This window comes from Quercus suber, unplaced genomic scaffold, assembly GCF_002906115.3.
Source record: "Quercus suber isolate HL8 unplaced genomic scaffold, Cork oak 2.0 scaffold_250, whole genome shotgun sequence".
Classification (NCBI taxonomy): Eukaryota; Viridiplantae; Streptophyta; class Magnoliopsida; order Fagales; family Fagaceae; genus Quercus; species Quercus suber.
This window is the reverse complement of record NW_027069706.1, coordinates 648,753-669,918: the sequence shown is the minus strand read 5'-3', so window position 1 is coordinate 669,918 and position 21,166 is coordinate 648,753. Positions and strand designations below refer to the sequence as shown.

At 34.5% G+C, this 21,166-nt stretch overlaps 2 protein-coding genes across 3 annotated transcripts; both read left to right on the top strand.

Annotated features, from left to right (window-relative positions):
* The first annotated feature begins 2,415 nt into the window (after positions 1–2,415).
* Positions 2,416–15,979, top strand: LOC112034336 (pumilio homolog 5). Of its 2 annotated transcripts, none has more exons than XM_065780915.1 (10): positions 2,416–2,640; positions 4,672–5,418; positions 7,321–8,771; positions 8,899–9,040; positions 9,160–9,267; positions 11,266–11,478; positions 11,567–11,677; positions 11,772–11,966; positions 13,241–13,411; positions 15,675–15,979. In XM_065780915.1, exons 2-9 carry the CDS (start codon positions 4,771–4,773, stop codon positions 13,379–13,381), a joined length of 3,009 nt encoding a protein of 1,002 aa, XP_065636987.1. In that variant the 5' UTR covers positions 2,416–2,640; positions 4,672–4,770; the 3' UTR covers positions 13,382–13,411; positions 15,675–15,979. The 2 variants fall into 2 exon arrangements, with proteins under 2 accessions (XP_065636987.1, XP_023922918.2); XM_024067150.2 differs by lacking the exon at positions 15,675–15,979 and adding an exon at positions 14,343–14,636.
* Positions 15,980–17,043: 1,064 nt separating this feature from the next.
* Positions 17,044–20,141, top strand: LOC112034348 (reticulon-like protein B22). The gene is made up of 4 exons (XM_065780914.1): positions 17,044–17,367; positions 17,445–17,586; positions 18,177–18,246; positions 19,751–20,141. The coding sequence occupies exons 1-4, from the start codon at positions 17,147–17,149 to the stop codon at positions 19,858–19,860; spliced, it is 543 nt and encodes a 180-aa protein (XP_065636986.1). The 5' UTR covers positions 17,044–17,146; the 3' UTR covers positions 19,861–20,141.
* The last annotated feature ends 1,025 nt before the right edge of the window (positions 20,142–21,166 follow it).

The window sequence follows — 21,166 nt, the reverse complement described above, 5'->3', positions numbered from 1 at the left end:
ATATAATAAACACAAATTGTAAAAGTAAAATAAAAATAAAAACACAATCATTGTTGTCATCTTTTATTAACCCTTTATTATACGTGGGTTTCAGTTATATCAACTAGTAAAGTCTTTGATAGTTGAATAAGAGATCTGAATTTCAATTCTTACCTACACCAAAAATTGATTAGTATCTTTATCTGATAATAAAGTTAAGAAATTTAGAGTGTAATTCTTACACCAAAAACTAGATGTTTGGAATGAAGAGAAAATGAGAGGAAAAGATAAGTGAAAAATAGAGGGGGAAAATGACCAAATAATTAAGTAATATATTTTAACCGCTATTTGTTCCAATGATTCTACTCTTTTCTTTGCCTCCTCCCATCCAATCGTAAAGTTGAAAATTTGTTGGTTTTAATTTAAAAGAATAAAATGATGGTGTTTTGAAAACAGGAAGGATGAGTTAAAGGAGTAGTTTAAAAATAAAGATGAAGAAGTATCATATATATATATATATATATATATAAAAGATATAGTGAACGGTGTTGGTGAAGTTATTCCTCCTACATCAAAAACAGGGGGTACCAAGTACCAACCCTAGACCTAGAGATTTGTTTTGTTTGTAGGTTGTTGTATCATGTATGGAATATGGATGACGAACTTGAACTGTTTTGCTTAAATGCAGCATCAGCCATTGATTCTCTCTCAAGAACAAAATAAGTTAACCATTTGACTAAAAACAGGATCGACGGTGGAGATATCTGTGGTTACCTTTGCTTTATTCATACGTTTTTCATAATCTAAAAATAGTTTATTCTCCATTAATATTCTAATATTCCATAAGTACAAAATTGCCCCTAAGCATGAACAATTGAGCTTTGCTTAATCTCAGACCTGGGGTTTGCTAATTTGACATATTGTTATCAATTTAATGAATGAAGAACTTACCTATATATATATTCCCAACTGGGTGGGCATTATCTACATCCTTTAGGGACTGTTTGCCTTGCTATTTCAAAGCAATATACAAATAAATTTACCATTTCAAATGGGGGCAAAGGCAATAAGTGAGGAAGAAACTGGGAATGATCTAAATTCATATAGGAAGGAAGCATAAATTTAAATTAATTACAAGGCTTAAACTTATGAACTGCCTTCATGGAGATATTAATTGTCGAGGGCTCTTATTTGAACTTTGAAGTAGTCATGTCAAAGTATACGTTTCTATTAGAGTTGATAAATTTTGTAATCATAATATACATCAAATGGGATATTGTATATTTTTTTCTTCTAACTATACATGTATCCTATTCCTAGCACCATCAAAATGCTAAACAACGAAAAATGAACCATAGAATTCTCATAATCCTATATTGGTTGATTTCTCATTTCTTGATTTTTTTTTTTCTTAGGTTGGCCTAAATTAGCAATATCCATATAATATAAATGTCATAAAATTAGCATATCCAAAACAGAATTTACAAGAAGATAAAATATTAATTTGAGCTGTGATAGTTTTTTCTTCAAAATAATTTAAAAATACACATGCCAGCTCATACATATGATGTACAACGTATTTTAATCATATAATCCATTAACTTATTGTAATTTGTAAGTAAATAAAATTTCAAAACGAAAATTGTTACAAACATATGGGTGCTCTATTAAGAAAGAGACATTATTTCATGACCAACTCACTGTTGGTTAGGGAGATTCCAATGATTCCTCTCTCTCTCTTTCTCTCTCTCTCTATGCTTATATATTATTTATATGATTATAACAACTTATTAGTACACGTAACATAATCACTTTTGTTTGAAGCTTATTTGGAATTCTAGGGTTTGAAGGACCAATTAAAACATAGTTTGGATTGCGTTTTTAAGTAGGCATCGTTAGTTTGTGTTTAATTTATGTAAATCTTGTATACTGTTTATAAGATTCATAAGTACTTTTTTTAATAAAAATAACTTTAAAATTGAGTCTTATAGTATTATTTACATTTTAAAAATTATTTTATTATAATATTTTTAATTTTTAATTTTCAACGACAAGCTATCCTCAAACAAATTCAATACGAAGGTCCAGGGTTACTTCGAAACCATTCTTACTGATCACAGCCAGGAAAGGAATAGACTCAACACAGACACGTGTTGGGAGCTAGCATTTCAAAACTGAAAAACATCGAAAAAAGCTGAATCAATGATCGCGTGTCTACATTTCTTTATGACGAAAAACACCCCAACTCCATGCCCAAATTTGCAGCGATTTCCAATTCCACCCATGAAATGTGTGGGATGGCATTAATGCCATTTCACGTACTTTGTGCACCCATTATTTACTTCCATTTATTTATTCCTCTTTGTGTTTTTTAATAGCAACACCAAAAAAAAAAAGAAAAAGTAATAAAATAAATTAAAAAGGTTTTGATATTCATATTTCAAGTCACACCTTTGCCTTGGGCTAAACCTCAACTGCAACTGGTTATGGTTGTGGCAAGCAAGTTATCTTATTTTCTCCAAACCCAACAAACTCTTTCTCAAAGACTTTGTCTTTCTAATTCTTAAACGTGTCCCTACTTCTTCTTCATACAGATAAAGAGCTTCTAACAGACTTGGGGGTTTTTGTTCCTGACTTTGAGGATTGTATCTTCTTTACCTGGTGAGACTCTCTCAATGCTTTAAGACTGTCCTATAAAGTTCTGCTTTTTATCTTTTAATTCTCGTACTTCTTCTTCTTTGTGATGTTCTTCTTGTTCAAACCAGTTACGGCCTTCTTGGGGGTTAACGTTGTTTTCTTCTCTAATATTTTCAAATTATGTCTCATTTACTGTTTCCTGAATTTTTTTTTTCTTTCTCTTTTGGGTTTGAGTTGTTGATTAATAGTTTCATGGGATTTATGTTTTCAGCTCTATGATTAATGGTTTTGTTTTGTTTTGATGAACTTTCCTCTCAAGTTGGCTGTGTTTTAAATTTTGGTGTTTAACTGATGTGTGGGGTAATGTAAAACTGTTATGTGACCATTTTATGTTAAAATGTTGATGAAATTTGACTTGAATTCGCTTGAGTTTTTGTTGCTCCTAATGATTTTAAGGAGCTTTTATAGCTGTAAACTTAACAAGGTTGAAAGACCCAATTATGATTATTGTGAAAACATTACTGAAATAGCGTTGTCAAAACCGAAGTGGCCTATGTAATGGAGACAATTCAACATGTATGAACTTGTTTCTTATGGACTATTAGTGATCAAAGCAATGAAGCACAGACACGCCATTTTCGGCAGAGTACCCTCATCGAATACATGTCTAACACAGGCACCAAAGTCTTAGACAGGCACGCAGCCAAAAAAAAAAAAAAAATTGTTATTATTTTTAATCCAAGTATGGCCCGGACACGGACTCAACACATGTCAGTACCTGTGCCATAAAACAGATGATATATCTGTGGGAGAGGTATATGTATAGGCATTGTATTTGATAGACCTGAGCCTAGATAATATGAATGCCGGGGGAAATCATAATTGATTTCTCCAATTTATGTTTTGGATTAGTAACTGAGTACCACCCTGCCCGCCCACACCAAAATAAGTTAAATTTTATATGAATGATTCTCCTAAAGAATTACTATTGAATATCATCAATGTAACCTACAAAAGGAAGATAAAAGACATTGCCTGTCACATTAGACCTTCATAGAAATTATGTAGAAATATGAATTTCAACTCAAGAGTGGACAATATAATGAAGTAGGAACTGAGTTTATAATATAATGTTGACAGGTGGACCACTCTATCTAAAGCTGGTGAATTCTAGTATTTGCATGGATGATTGTTCATTCAGTGCTTGCTATGAAAGATACTTTTTTTTTATGGAGAAGACATATTTGAGATGGATTGCTGCTATGTTTCGACATTACTGTTTTTTGTTTGTGCTATTGGGTATTATCATTAAAGCTGTATTAATTTATGAAGACATTGCCTGTCACATTAGACCTTCATAGAAATTATGTAGAAATATGAATTTCAACTCAAGAGTGGACAATATAATGAAGTAGGAACTGAGTTTATAATATAATGTTGACAGGTGGACCACTCTATCTAAAGCTGGTGAATTCTAGTATTTGCATGGATGATTGTTCATTCAGTGCTTGCTATGAAAGATACTTTTTTTTTATGGAGAAGACATATTTGAGATGGATTGCTGCTATGTTTCGACATTACTGTTTTTTGTTTGTGCTATTGGGTATTATCATTAAAGCTGTATTAATTTATGGCTGTTGTTAAGGTAACTGTTGTTTAGATGTGTATTAGTCTTTACCCGAGTAGACTCATTGTGATGGAATTATTGTGGATGTTGTAATACAAATTTGCCTCTGTGGAACACTGGCCATCCAGTTTATGCATCAGGAAATTAGATGTGGATAAACATTTTGAAATTTCTGCATCAGTATCACCACAAAGTCGTGAAATAGTATGATAATCTCTGATCAAGTCTTCAAAGTATGCTTGATATGAACTGGCTTGTAATTGATGATGTCATTTCTTTCTTTGCATATGTTATGTGTCCCTTTTTGGTGATGTCTTAAGATAGTTCTTTTTGCACCCTTATATTTAGCTATTTTTCCTGTCAGAATCTGTGAGTTTATTACCAAATTGACTTTCGTTTTCATTTTCAATTTGCTAAAATATGGCCAGAGCCAGACACTGTAAATTGTCACATGGAGCATTGGATTGAGTTTGCTCAACTACGGTGCAAAGTAAACTGTGAACTCAATATTTAATCAAAAAAGCAGGATGACAACTGAGAGCCCTGTGAGAATGGTGGAAAGCAGCGGAGATAGAAAGTGGCACTCTTCTAAGGATGCTGCGACTTTTGGATCTCCATCGAAAAATATGGCGGCAGAGCAGTTGGGATTACTCTCGAAGGTGCAAAGAGTTAATGGAGGTCAAGCAGACATAATACCCAATAGAAGTGGTAGTGCTCCACCAAGCATGGAAGGTTCACTTGCAGCTATTAAGAATATCTTAATGCAACAGAACTCTGATCCGAATTCAAGCTTGGCTAATTTAAGCAGTGCAATTGAAAATTGCATGTCTGAGGAAGAACTGCGCTCTGATCCAGCATATGTTGCATACTACAGCTCTAACATCAACTTAAACCCAAGACTTCCTCCACCTCTTATCTCACAAGAGAATCAACGCCTGATGCGCCATATGGGTGTTTTTGGCAATAATCGGAGATTAACTTCAGTAGATGACAATGGCAATGGATCCTTACATTTGTCTCAGGTCTCCCTTTCTACTCACAAGGAGGAGTCTGAGAATGATACATCACCAAGGCCAGCTTCCAACAATTTGGCTGAAAGTATTACTGCACATATACCTGGACAGAACACAGTTTCTTTGGCTAGTCGTCATAAAAGTTTGGTTGATCTGATACAGGTATAGAATTCAGTAAGTGTTTTGGATTCTAATATGCATTATTCTCAATCAACAACCATTAAGCTTTAAAGTGCTTTTGAATGTTCTGTTGTTCATATTTGATTAAGTGGGTTTAACCCCTTCCCCTCTTTTCCATCTTGAATATCACAAAAGAAAGTTCCTAATATCCAACAATTCAAGTAGGTAAAGTTAACAAGGAGATAGGAAAAGAAAAATACCATCAGTTTGCTTTCGTATGGATTACCTCATGAATTTCAGAAAACTTGTATTTGAGGGCTAGAAATGTATTTGTTCTTATAGATGGTTTACATAACAAACCACCCCCTCCCCCACCAAAAAAAAAAAACCAAAAAAAAAAGAGAGAAAAGAATCTATTTGTGTCGTTCTTTTGGGATATATGTGAATTTAAGTTTTCTAGTATTATAAAAAGAGAAAGTGTTGACATTGGCATCATGCTTCACTTTCCACAACTATCCTATCAGTTGTCTTAAAAAGCACTTAAATAGAAGGGTATCATTGGAAAGTAATAAGAATGCCCATTAGGAGTATATCTAACTGATGCAGTGCATCCTTGCAGCTGCTGGTACTTGATTTTTTGGAACAGGTTTAAGTCTGTGCATATTGTAACCAAAGTTGTTCGAGATAAGTGTTAGCTAGTTAGTTGTATAGTATGCTCTGCAACGTGCAACTGTTCTGAGTAAAGTTCTCCTATGTCATTAAAAAAAAAAAAGTGTTAGCTAGTTAGTTACACAATTAGTCAACCAGATTCTAGGAGCCTATGTTGTAAGGTTAGGCAATAGCATGCATTCTTTCCAACTATAAGTAGGCAAGGCTATTGTATTTTGTAATCAGTTGTGATCTGAGTTCTAAAAGTACAGCCTAGAACTATTCTTTCCAAGAGTGTCCTCTTGAAGAGTTGTGTTTCCACTTTACATTCTCTTAGCAACTTAATCCCATTTCTCAAAACCAAAGTTCCTAGCCCGAGCCACATCACTCACTCCCTCTCTTGTCCCAATTAATTCATACACCAACAAAAAAGAAAGATTGAGAGAGGGCCATTCTGTGTGTGGTGTGGTGCACTGCTAGAGGTGTCATTTAAAAGATGATCCAATTTTTTTTTTGGCATGGATAATCTCTTAGCTAGGATTGAAACTCAATTTGCAACAAATTGGAAATTGTCAGAGTCTACATTAAGATTGAGAAGATCTAATGATCTTTTATTGGTGTTGAGCCATGTGTTTTATACTTTGATCAATACAGAATTATGTTTGACATTTGTTTATGGCAGAAGGGTGAAACAAAGAAATAGTCTGGGAAATTGTTTCCCATAAAAAAAATTTCTTGGGATTTTTCTGTACATTCAATGGGCTCTATGGATAAAAGAATACATAAAGTTGAACATATAATTTTTCATATCATAATCTTTCAGAAGCTGGCATCACTGGTTTCTGAAGTTCTGGGATCTTTGATTGAGTGAGATTGATAGAACACAAAAGCTTCATTGATGTTTTCTGTTTTTTGATCTTGTGGTGGCAACTAACCATCCAAAAGATAACGAGTTCTATATTATTCAACCATTACCTCATTAATTTTAGTTGCTTGCTTGTCAAATTGTCTATTTACTTTGACTTCTAGCATTTGGTGCTCTAAATCTTTATCAGTTCTTGTCACCCGATTGTAGCCTTTTCCATTTGTGACATATTTTTGTAATTTCAAGTTAAACAATGTCTTGCTAACTTATCAAAAAAAGTTACATATTGTCGTGCTAATGGATTTTAATGCCTGATTTTACATGATGAATACTAGCCCTTTGATTCATAGTTTGCTATTTGTTTTTTATTTACAGACAGTATCCCATTTCTGTCTGAACTTATCCTCTACATTTTCTTGGTGGATTTGTAGGAAGACTTTCCCCGTACTCCTTCTCCAGTATATAATCTGTCTCGTTCAGCAGGCCATGCAACAGCAGAGGAATCAGTTGATTCTGATGTCCTTGCAATTTCATTGAATGTTTCTTCTGTTAATATTTCAAAGCTACCAGAAACAAATTCAGGCCCTACTGATGTTTGTTCAGAGTCTTGTGCTCTTGATGCACATGCTGTTGGATTGATATCCAATAATAGTCCTTTAGTGACCTCTTTGACGAGTCCTGACAGTATAGGGAACTCACCAACACAAGAAGGCAATGAATCAAACAGGAAAGATGTTGTTTTAAAGGATGATGCGTCAATTAGTGGAGCCCTTGGGCCAGATGTTTCAAGAAAGGAAACTAGAGCATCCAATGCAGAGAGTAATAGGAACAAACAGGAAGAGCCACAATCTTATGGGAGGAATGTGCTGCACCACCATCCTTCTTCACAACGCGGTACTCCATATCAATTTCAGGGGGTCCAGGCTCAAGTAATTTCTCCAGGAATGAATCGTTCACATGTTGTTATGGAAAAAGTTCCAAATGGTCATCCCCATTTCTCCTCTCTTGGGGTACAGCCTTCATTGCATTCTCCTGGACTCACACCTCCCTTATATACAACAGCAGCAGCTTATATGACGTCAGGAAATCCATATTACCCCAATTTTTATCCACCAGGGTCATTTACTCCTCAATACAGTGTGGGTGGATATGCTGTGAGTCCAGCACATCTTCCCCCATATATGGCTGGATACACTTCTAATGGTGCCATTCCTCTACCATTTGATGCCACTTCTGGCCCAAGCTTTAGTCGTCGAACTGTTGGTGCTTCAACAGGGGAAGGTTTCCCACTTGTAGGTGATGTGCAACATCTGAATAGGCCTTATGGGCAGCAAGGGATAATGCTTCAACCTTCTTTTGTGGATGCGCATCATGTGCAATACTATCCGCATCCTTTTGATAATGCATATAGCATTGCGTTTCATTCTCGGTTGGCATCAACAGGTGTCACAGAGGGCCAGTTTGATCCTTTTGCTTTACAAAAAGAGTCAAACGTTGCTTCTTATATGAGTGACCAGAAACTTCAGCATACAGCAAATGGAAGTCTGAGCATAATGAGTCCAAGAAACATGGGAGCAACTAATAGTGGCTATTTACGAAGTCCTAACTTGGGTATCATGACACAATTTCCAGCATCACCTCTTTCTAGTCCACTATTGCCATCATCTCCGGTGGGAGGAATGAATCATCCAGGTCGGCGAAATGAAATGAGGTTTCCACAAGGTTCAGTTAGAAATGCAGGAGTATATTCTGGATGGCAAGGGCAAAGAGGACTCTACAGCTTGGAGGAACCCAAAAGGCACTCTTTTCTTGAAGAGCTGAAGTCCAGCAATGCACGGAAGTTTGAACTCTCTGATATTGCAGGGCGTATTGTAGAATTCAGGCAAGGTTCTGTAGTATCTATTCTAAATTATATTTTTTGTTCTTTTCTTTCCCTTGATCTAAATAATGTGATTCATGTATCGTTTCCATTCTAAAAATAATAATTTTTCATTTGTGTTTAATGTCAGTGTTGATCAACATGGGAGTCGATTTATTCAGCAGAAGCTGGAATATTGCAGTGGTGAAGACAAGGCATCTGTTTTCAAAGAAGTTCTTCCACATGCTTCAAAATTAATGACAGATGTTTTTGGTAATTACGTTATCCAAAAGGTATGCTTTCCAAATTCATGTGCATCACATTGTAGATTTCTATAATCGTGTATGTTTTTGTTTGACGTTAACTTTCTGAATGGCTGGCTTGATTATTAAGTCATGTTGGTATTTTACAGTTTTTTGAACATGGAAGTCTTGAGCAGAGAAAGGAACTTGCAGATCAACTTGCAGGAATGATGTTGTCCTTAAGTTTGCAGATGTATGGTTGTCGTGTAATCCAGAAGGTATGTTAGAATGTGATGATAGATGTGCAGGCTTATAATTCCACCAAATGTGCTGCCCATTGCTGATGGATCTTAAGATTATGCACTAACATTTTAAAGAGGGAAAACAAAAAAAGAAAAAGAATCCTAAGTTGATGCTTTTTGACCTCCATGTGGTACAATAAAAGCTTAGGGATGGAGATAGCATGTAGGGTCCATAACAGTGGTAGATTTCAAGATTGCATCACTAAAGTTTCCTTCCTGACAGAATTTTCCTAAGGATTTAGAAGAAGAGATATGTTAGTCAAAGAAATTTAATTTTCCTGTAAATTTGGGATGGAAATTTACTTTTGTCAAGTTTGTGTTTTGTGAATGGCTGCTTAGTATAATGGCTAGTGAATTTTCTTGGGACAGAGGTATATGATTGGCAGTGAGTTTGTTTAATGTTTCTCTGCTGGAGAGACAATCATGTTTGGTTGAATTCACAGTCTGACAATGGTCAACCTAATTAATCTTCCCTTTTCACTATCTCTATGATAGATTAATGAGTCATTGGTTTCTCACTAGGAAGGTTGGTTTTATGGCTTCTATCCTCAGGGTGCACTTGAATGATTGAGAGGTGTTATAATTATGATTAAGTGATTAGATTCATCATCTCCTAATAGCTTAAAATTTTGGGTGAATCGGGAATTTATCATGATATCATAGCAGGAGGTTTGAGTTTGATCCTTGTCTTCATTTTACCTCCCATTTGAAATGTTAAAAATTCCATGTGTTGGGTCCACTTTTTAAGGGGGAGTTTGGGTTCACATATAAGGGGGAGTGTTAGAATTATAGTTATGTGATTAAATTCATCATTTTCTAACAATTTAAGCTATTGGGAGAATCAGTAATTTATCAAGAAGTTTTAAATTACATCAATAGCCTTCTTTCTTGAAACCTTGTTTTGGGGAAGTAATAAAAGTGCATAATATCTTTCCTGAAGTTTCTTTGAGTTCCTGATCGCTGAATTTGAGATATACATTAAAAACATTTAATATTTGGATTTTAATTGAATCTGCATTTCTTCCCCCTTGAATTTATTAATTCTGTTGTCATATAATATTATTAATAGAGAATAATTTTTGACACAATTATCATGTGCATGATGTCTTCTGAAAAAATGCATGATCTTTTGTATCTATAGATCGTGTTGCTGATCTTTTAGATAGATCTTAGGAATCTTCTCAGGAATCACATTTTAAAAGAGGTGGACTACTTTCATAGTTGCAGTGCTTTTCTTTTCTTTTCTTTTTTCTTTTTGAATAATTTAGTTTATCGTAATAAATGGGCAATGATACTCCTACACTCATTTTTTAACATCCATTTTCATGTTTTAAAATGTGGACACCCCTGCATCAATTGTGGATATTGATGTAAAATAGTGGATGTAAACAAGTGAAAGAAAATATTTTCCCGTAATCTATATCCTGGGTTGTATACTATATTCTTGAGCTTACCTTTTTGGAGTGATAAAACAGAATTTTCGCTTTATACACCATATGTTTTTGTAATTTTTATGCATTTTAGTCTTTTGTTCTGATATCCATAGTGCACTGCCTGTGTGCTCTGGGTTTTTGTAAAGCTTAGTTTTTATTTCAATGAAGCATTGTTACTTATCAAAAATGTTTTTGTATTAGTTTGAGAGTGAATTTGAAGAATCAATTTGAATGCTATATAACATTACCATTATTTATTCAATCTTACTTTTCCAAGGATGGGTCTAGCAAATTGTAAATTGGGGTGCCACAGTGAATGTATTGATTTGTTGCTAGGATATATTGAAATATGTCAAAATTTTGGGGGTATAAACATTATTATAAAGGGATTCAAATAAAATTAATATAAAGTTTCACTACTTAAAAAATAAAATTTAGGGGCCTTTGGGGGCCATGGCCCTCACTGATCCTACTGTAAAATTGTCTCCACTTCAATAGCATTCTCATTGACTCTTGATCCTGTGCTGGATTTTTATTTTAGGCCCTTGAAGTTATTGAGCTTGATCAGAAAATACAACTTGTGCATGAGCTTGATGGACATGTTATGAAATGTGTACTTGATCAAAATGGAAATCATGTTATACAGAAATGTATAGAATGTGTCCCTACAGAGAAAATTGGATTTATTATTTCTGCTTTTCAAGGTCATGTCACCACACTTTCTACCCATCCTTATGGTTGCCGTGTCATTCAGGTAAATAAAAAAATTTGCTGGTTGCAGAGGCTCTAATCATACTGTGTTGTGTCTTGGTATTGAATTTTTTATGTTTGATTTGTGATAGAGAGTTTTGGAGCATTGTTCAGATGAGCTGCATATTCAATCTATTGTGGATGAAATCTTAGAGTCGGCATATGTCCTTGCTCAAGATCAGTATGGCAATTATGTCACACAGGTTGGTCTTACCTACTTTTCAAAAAATTTATATAAATAGCATTAACTTTCCCTCGGTGAATCGTGGAAACTATGATGGATCATACTGGTTGCAGCATGTTTTGGAGATGGGAAAGCTGCATGCAAGAAGTCAAATTATCAAGAAGTTGTCTGGGAAAATTGTACAAATGAGTCAGCATAAGTACGCTTCAAATGTTGTTGAGAAATGTTTGGAGCATGGAGATACTACTGAACAAGAGCTCTTGATTGAGGAGATTATTGGGCAATCTGAGGAAAATGATACTTTATTGGTAAACCTTTTTTTTTTTTTTTTTTTTGGCCTAGGGTAAATCAACTTAAAAGCAGATACAGGAAGATAATATCATTCGTAATTCAGTCCTGATAGTCTTACCTAGTACTTTGGCTTGGCCAGATCTTTAGTCTTGACTCACTTAGGTCAGCTGACCCAAGCCAGTTTATATTGGATTCAACTGTTTCCCAGGGTAACAGTTAAGTATGGATCTAATTCCAGGCTTTTTTATTTATTTTTGATAGAAACCGGATCCAGGATTAGTGCAAATATATAGCCCCAAACCAGGCATGTTGATAACTGCTGCTTTTAGATGCTACCTATGAAGATATCTCAAATCATGCCTTTTTTCTTAGGCAACTCTTAAGCCGTGCTTTTAGTTACCAGGAATCATGTATAAACATTAACAGAAAGTTATATCAGCAAGGTATAGGGTGAGGCCGTAGATCAAAGACCCAATGGGTGCATGTGTAACTTACCATAAAAAAAAAGTTTCAAGAAATCAAATTTGTTAAGAAAAATTGCCAAGGTGCCCCCCCCCCCCCCCCCCCCCACCCCCTTCTCTCTGGTCCCCCATCGGGAAAATAAAAATCGAACTTGGCCCACCCAATTCCATATTAGTTTTTAGAACTACTGCCAAGAAATTTAGATCTCACAATGTAGCAAATAAGATATACCATTCTGGTGCTTTTCCTCATGTCTCCACCAGCTACAGATTAGATATGGCTAATTTGACATTAAATTAATTAACTTTTAATTTGTTTTGCTTTAGTTTTCAATACTGATGCATTCCCGATTCCATTGAGTACTTAATTCTTGTGTCTTTTAACTGCTGAGATGCTTTTCCCCGTATATCCTAATGATACTTTATTTGTACTTTTATTGTTAATGTGAACCCATTTTCTCTTCCCTTAGCTTGTTGTAAACTCTTTAAAGTGCTGAAAAAACGAAATAATGTTGTGTTTTACTTGATGTGCACCAGTGAGCTTTAGCTCAAATACTTCCTCCTTACATGGTGTGGTCATGGGTTTAAGATCCATTGAGTGCATGTGTAACTTACCAATGGGAAAAAAAGGGGTTTACTCAGTGTGATTGCATATTCTTCTCTCTTTAATGAGCTTGTTGTGATGTAAAATATGGACATTTCTGGACATTGTTCATAGTTTGCTAGTCTTGGGAATTATAATATGGAAATACATTATTTTGCATCTTGGAAGTTGGAACCTTTTTTTCCTAGTACTAAAGCTTTTTGTTGTTTCAATTTTTATTTACTAGGCAATGATGAAGGACCAATTTGCAAATTATGTGGTCCAGAAGATTCTTGAAATGAGCAATGATAAACAGCGGGAAATATTGCTAAATCGTGTAAGAGTTCATCTACAAGCATTGAAGAAATACACTTACGGGAACACATAGTTGCTCGATTTGAACAACTCATTGGTGAAGGTGTGAAAATTGTCTCTCTTTAATCCATGTGCATATTTAAATCCATGATTATTTGGCGTCCATTTTATCTATAAGGAAATGGGACTAAAGCTTAGCTTGGCTTTGTACATGTACACACACTTATTTGCACACAATTAAACATGGCTTGAGCGAAAATACTTATTTAACATTCAGACCAAAGGGGTCCAAATATGCAAAATAGTTGTCATCATGAGTCCTCTTTGAACATACTATGAGTTCTACATCGGTTGCAATAGAAAGGTATTGGCCGATTAATGTATGATTCCATATCTCTGACCATTACATCCGCTTGTCCTCTCACCTCTATGACAAAGTCAGAATAATTGTTAATGCTATAATTTTTTTTTTTTTTTTAATGCTCAAGCTGTCTATCAAACTCCACACTGCAGTTTTTCCTTTGATCAGTCAGAATACAGGCTTGTTACTGAACAAGAAGGAACACTAACTTGGTTCTCTTTTTATTTCAACTGACTTGTTGCAGTTAGCCTCAATGTTGTTTAAATTGATGTAGTGATATTTTCAAAATTCTTTGTCAAAAGACTGATCAATTGATCTAGTTGTATGCAATATAACTTACCATCATTCATGAAGACATAATAGATACATTTAGTAGAAAGTCTCGTAAATACTGATTGCCATTTTGATCTTATTCATCTTAGCGTATACTTTGGTAAATGGCTTGTGCACACATCACTTTGTTGCAATTGGGCTTTCGAAATTGGTAGTTCAATAGAACAGCATCTCTCTCTCTGTGATGCATACTCACACCCAGATGCACTCCACAAGCACAGGATCTTTTTCTATGTTAAAAATGAAACGAATATTTGCCTTGGATGGTGGGCTGCACCTAAACTGTGGCTTTCTTGATAAGATTATAAATATCTTCTGTTGTTGATTTTGTAACATGCAGAAAGTCAAGCCTCTGAATCTGAAGGTACTCAGAATGGGACAGCATCGCTTCCAAGTTAAATGTAGGTGGGAAGCAGATAGTCGGTAGTAGAAAAACTTTAAGATGGGCAAAAACTGATCTCATTCTTTTTTTCAAATGTAATCCCATTATTGCTGCTGCTTCTGCTGTTGTTGGCTGCCAAGTATATTTATGTAATTAAAAATCATCAAAGTGTGTCTATGTATATATATATGTATAGAAACTATCAATAAATCATTGATCAAAGTAATCTCACTGCCTGGAAATTATGTGGTTTCTTGTGCAATAATCTTTATTCTTCTTGTTGAATTTCCGTTAATTATTATGCTATAAAGGAAAGCTTGTTCTTGCAAGCCATTGCGTGGCTGCTAGGTAATTGAAGTGAGGAAAAAAACGAATATGGGAGTTGATCAGTCAGTTTTTGGACTTTTATTTATATAAATCAAATATAGAAAAAGAAACTATATTAATTAGGAATGATCAATTTCGGCTCTGAACAAACATTTGATGAATTTATGATGTTGGTAATGGTTGACGAGATGGAATGAAGTATGAATTTCTTATAATATAAAATTATGATTATAAAAATATACTAAATCTTAAAAAATTAATGTTATATATATATATATATATGGTGATAATTTTGAAACAGTATATTTGGTATACATTATGTAAAAAATAAAAAAATAAAAGAAATAGTAATAGAAACAGAAATAGAAGTGTATATGAGATGGATGGATGTAAATGGTAAATAACAATAAAATATGGGCTATAAGTAAATAAAAAGCTTATTAGATTGAAGATACAAGAATGACAAGTTGTTGTTGTTGTTTTTGTTTTTTTGTTTTTTGTTTTTTGTTTTTGGTTTTTTGGGATAGGAAATTGGAACTTTTAAAAATTAACTGAAAGAGAATACATCGTTTGAGAAGATTCTAGAAAACAAGAGTTCTCTTTAATCTAAGTAACATAATGCTTAACACCCTGAGCATGTTTTGCCAACAAATGAATAAGGCTATTGCTGTTCCAATGAACATGAGAAACTTCAAATCTATGAAAAGTATGAGAAAGAGAAACAATTTCATACATAACCGATATTAGAAACCACCAAAGAATCACCTTAGAAGAATGACAAGTTGCTGAAATTTGGGCTAATGTGATAGGAACATCTTAACGTTTTTAAATTTGGAGACATCCAAGTTTAAATCCCTCCCTCTATTGTGAAAATGAAAAATGAGAGCTAAAAATTTGATATATATATATATATATATATTAGAATGAAATATTAGATAGGCAAGTTGATTTTGTAACATGCAGAAAGTCAAGCCTCTGAATCTGAAGGTACTCAGAATGGGACAGCATTGCTTCCAAGTTAAATGCAGGTGGGAAGCAGATAGTCGGTAGTAGAAAAACTTTAAGATGGGCAAAAACTGATCTCATTCTTTTTTTCAAATGTAATCCCATTATTGCTGCTGCTTCTGCTGTTGTTGGCTGCCAAGTATATTTATGTAATTAAAAATCATCAAAGTGTGTCTATGTATATATATGTATAGAAACTATCAATAAATCATTGATCAAAGTAATCTCACTGCCTGGAAATTATGTGGTTGCTTGTGCAATAATCTTTATCCTTCTTGTTGAATTTCCGTTAATTATTATGCTATAAAGGAAAGCTTGTTCTTGCAAGCCGTTGCGTGGCTGCTAGGTAATTGAAGTGAGGAAAAAAACGAATATGGGAGTTGATCAGTCAGTTGGACTTTTATTTTTATAAATCAAATTTAGAAAAAGAAACTATATTAATTGGGAATGTTCAATTTCGGCTCTGAACAAACATTTGATGAATTTATGATGTTGGTAATGGTTGACGAGATGGAATGAAGTATGAATTTCTTATAATATATAATTATGATTTTAAAAATATACTAAATCTTAAAAAATTAATTTTATATGTGATAGTTTGGAAACAGTATATTTCGTATACAGTATGTAAAAAATAAAAAATAAAAGAAATGGTAATAGAAACAGAAATAAAAGTGTATATGAGATGGATGGATGTAAATGGTAAATAATAATAAGTTATGGGCTATAAGTAAATAAAAAGCTTATTAGATTGGAGATACAAGAATGACAAGTTGTTGTTGTTGTTGGTATTTTTTGGATAGGAAATTGGAACTTTTAAAAATTAACCGAAAGAGAATACATCGTTGGAGAGTATTCTAGAAAACAAGAGTTCTCTTTAATCTAGGTAACATAATGCTCAATACCCTGAGCATGTTTTGCCAACAAACGAATAAGGCTATTGCTATTCCAATGAACATGAGAAACTTCAAATCTATGAAAAGTATGAGAAAGAGAAACAATTTCATACATAACTGGTATTAGAAACCACCAAAAAATCACCTTACAAGAATGACAAGTTGTTGAAATTTGGGCTAATGTGATAGGAACATCTTAGCGTTTTTAAATTTGGAGACATCCAAGTTTAAATCCCTCCCTCTATTGTGAAAATGAAAAATGAGAGCTAAAAATTTGATATATATATATATATATATATTAGAATGAAAAATTAGATAGGCTGAATAATAAAAGTAGAAGTAGGCAATGTAATTGCATAGGTGGGTGGGTCAAAAGTTTGATTATTTGACCCGACCCACTGCGGCATTTTATATATATATATATATATTGGGGTTTGAATGAGTCCAAAATGTCCAGATGTGGAAACAAGAAGGAGAAGAAAGGAAGGAAGATGAAGATGAAGAAGAAGTAGAGTAACAGAAAGAAGGAAAGAGATGATGGATAGCAACAGCACAGCAAAGAGAGAAAAGAGGAGGAGGCAGAGTGAGAAATCTCGAGCGTTGATATTGATTGGAGTAATTGTAAGCGGTAGTTTGGTTTACTATCACTGCGCCTATCGAGGAGCCAGCGTCGTGTCTTTGATATCGGACGTACTCATCGTCCTCCTTTGCTCTCTCGCCATTCTCGGCCTCCTCTTCCGCCAACTCACCATCCAGTACTTCCTCTTCTTCTTTGCTTAATTAATTACTATGATTTTTACGAATTCCTTTGCTAATTGATTGATAAATATAGGGTTCCCGTAGACCCACTGGAGTGGCAGATATCTCAGGACACAGCCAATAGCATAGTGGCTTGGTTAGCTAATACCATTGGTGCTGCCGAGTCTGTTCTTAGGGTTGCTGCCACTGGCCATGACAAGCGCCTCTTTTTCAAGGTCTCTCTCTCTCTTTTCCTTTGTTTATATTTTGTTTTACAGTATGATGATTGTTAGATTTGTAAGAATAGCAGCACGGAATTGGGGTCTACTTTGTTGTATGATGATTGAATTGAATGTCCAATCCACTTGCTTGATTGGATCAGTTGTGTTTGCAAATATTCACTCATGTTCACTTGTAAACATCAACTTTAATGGTGGAATTTGTTTGTGAGAATTTTGCGCCACTTGCAAGATGGAATTTTAGTGAAGCACTCAATCCCTGCTTCAAAATTATTAGGAACCCTTCCCCTCCTCTTTTCCCCCTCTTCTTCTCTTATTAGGTGCGGATGTGGCTCATTTCATCTAGGAAGCATGGACACTTCATTTGGGGTGTCGTACCCACCGTGTCATGTTATAATTTTTCAGAAATTGCTCGTGTCGTACCTGTACCTGCACCTGTGTCTGTGCTTCCTAGCATTTCATTCTATCAATATTGTAGTTAATGTCATCAGAGAATGAAATTAGTAACTTCTTTTTTTTCCTTTTTAGTTATGGTTGTTGTGGATAGCTAACCTGATAATTTATATATGATGTAATTCTTTCTTCAGGTGGTGATTTGTCTTTACATACTATCAGCTTTGGGAAGATTAGTTTCAGGTGTTACGGTTGCCTATGCTGGTATGTCGCTGCTTACATGTACATCAAAACTTGATGACAATCTGAATTGTTTTACATCAATGTTAGCAAATTTTTATGGGTGGCGCATGATTTTAATAACTTTCTTCAACAAAGATGCAATGAAGTCTTTAATTTGTAGATACATTGTGGTTGATGCCCTAGACTCATCTGTCTAGCTCATTCTTCTTTTTCTGGTATAAATCTCTGTTTGTACATGTATGTGGTGAGTCTGATTGTCTACTCGTATTATTTTATGATGCCATCTTTTTTGCTACCTTGTAATAGTGGGAAATGGTTCTGGTACATTTTCTCTTGGAGAATATGTTACACTGTTGCTAGGAACCGTGTAATGAAAGGAAGAATCATTTTTTCAAATGCTTGAGAGGCAGCTGGCTTCCTGGATGTGGACTTGCTGTGCATAGTGCAATTTTATATTATACATATATTTGGGTAATGTTGCATGTTAATGTTTGGCCATAATAAATAAGGTTAGAAAGTTGGGACCTCCTGCTGTCCTAGATCAATATTGATGCTAGCCAATTTGATCTGCTACTCATGGAGTGCCTGCTGTGTAGGAATCATACTTAGATTTCACCAATTTGATCTGATATCATTATGACTGCCAATTCTGAAGCCTTGTCTAATTTTGTTGTAGTTTCCATATCAAACTTTCCGTGTTAGCTTTAAGAATTTTATTTCTATACCATCCATGCTGTCATGCATGTAATGTCTAATGCCTAGTTAACAAAACAGTTAAAATTTGGATGCTATACTCCTAAAACTTTGGGGTCAGCTATGGCTCTCAACAAGCTAATCAAAGATGGCCATATTTATTTTTTCCCGCCATTCTATCCTATGCAAAATCACTTTTTCTAAGCTCCTTCTCTGTCACGTCATTTTTTACTACGAATATCATTTTAGGTCATCCTCCATCTTTTTACATTTCCTCGACTTGAATCAACTCACTCTTCTTCTTTGATGCATATTTTGCTCTTCTTTGCACACGACCAAACCATCTCAAGTGACTCTTCCTCGTCTTTTCATTAATAAGGGTCATTGCTATCTTTAAGCAAATCTCTTCATTTTGAATATCTCTGTCTTGTATTTTCACTTATTCATTTCAATACTCATTTCAGCCACACTTATTTTAGAACATGTTTCTAAACAAACCAATATTCAATATCATAGAGCATAGTTGGTCTTATGGCAGTCTTTTTAAAGGAAAATATTTGTGTAGGTTAAAGGAAAATTCCGAAGCCCTATTATGGTTCTCAAAAGTGTAGAAAAAACTCTTCAAAAAGGAATCATACATAAGCTAGGGAAGACATTATAACTTGCTTAAAATATTCAAAGTTCATTTGTTTGGATTGTCTTCCATTTTAGTCAGGCTTATTTTTCTGATATATCCATGTTACATTTATAGATCTCAAAGCTTTTATGTATCTTTGAATCTCGCTTGAAATTTCAGCGACTTATTTGTATATTTTTTTTCTTCTTGCATCAGGGTTGTGCTTGTTTTGTCTGTACATGTTAGCAGAGACGTCTCAATCAGTGTCTCAGTTTCTGAGGGGAAGAAATGGCAATACAGATACTTCAGAGCAGGATATCATGTAGTCTGCTTGTTTTTTTAATTTATCATGTATGGCCATTGTTATATTTGTAATTTATCATGTAGGCAGTCTCACTCGATAAGTGTTAACAAAAGAGTTAGCTGTAGAGAACCAATTTCAGGTTTAAGATTTTATTTTTTTGGATCTTCTTTTTAATAAGATATATTTTTGGATCTAACAATGGGTAAAGTCTCACATTATTTAAAATTTTAAATAACGTGGTACTTTAATACATTGTTATATTTGTAATATCTAATCTTAGCAATGAAATGTAGCTATTTTAAATGTGGATGATCCTAATACCCAATGGAGATGCTACTGTTCTCCCTTCTTCTTTTTAAGTTTTGGTTAATGAGTGTCCTGCAAGCACAAGCTAAGGTGCATTAGACACTTCATTTAATGATGTTTTTATATTTTCTTAAAAATAAAAATAAAATCAAACTATATACTAAATATTATATACACATCTCCAGAAAAGCTTAAAAGATCACGTAGGGTTAGGATTTGTGGCCCAAGCCCAAAACAATAAATTTGTAGAATATGGGTGAAAGAGCTAGGTTAAGTATTGAGTTGGTAACAACGAATCACAACTTTCAAACACAAACTAACATGAATTTACACGTAAAACCTGAAAATTCGAGGAGCTATATTATTATTTATCTGATGAACAAAGGTCTTAGGGTTACAGTCAAGTTTTCTCTCTCTCTCTCTTGTTCTTCTTTTTCCTCCTCCTTTCTTGTTAGGAGCCTCCTTCCTTTATATAGTAACCCTTCTCCTCATCCCCATCGTCCACTTGTTTCTCATCCATGAGCTTGCTTGAGTATATGTCACGTCAAACATCTTCTTTTAGCTCTGTGTGAGTGGCAGTAGGTTAGGATGCACTGTTCAGAGGTCTTCTCCACATAAATGCGGCCAAAAAAGTTGCTGCAGTGTATTAAATACGGTGGTAGCAGCTTTCCCCTTAGATATTTCTCCATCCTTATCGTTTCACAGCATACTCAGAGCTTATCTTGATCAGGTGGAGTCCTCGGAAGATCATTTTGGCCTTTCACACACTCAATTGATTTATAATATTTGCGTCAGAGAATTACAACCTCTTCGGACAGGAGGTATCCTCTTCGGATTGTAATAATTCTTCTTTCTGAGGGTCCCACTTCCAGATGGGCCCTGCCTTTTCCATCTTCTTCTTCTCGGTCGTAAAATAGCTCTCCTATGGGCTTTCAGCCCATTATGTTGGGTTGGGCCCTTTTCCCCCCATAGATCACATTGAATTTGTACTTGCAAATCAATTAATTATTGATAAGTGAATT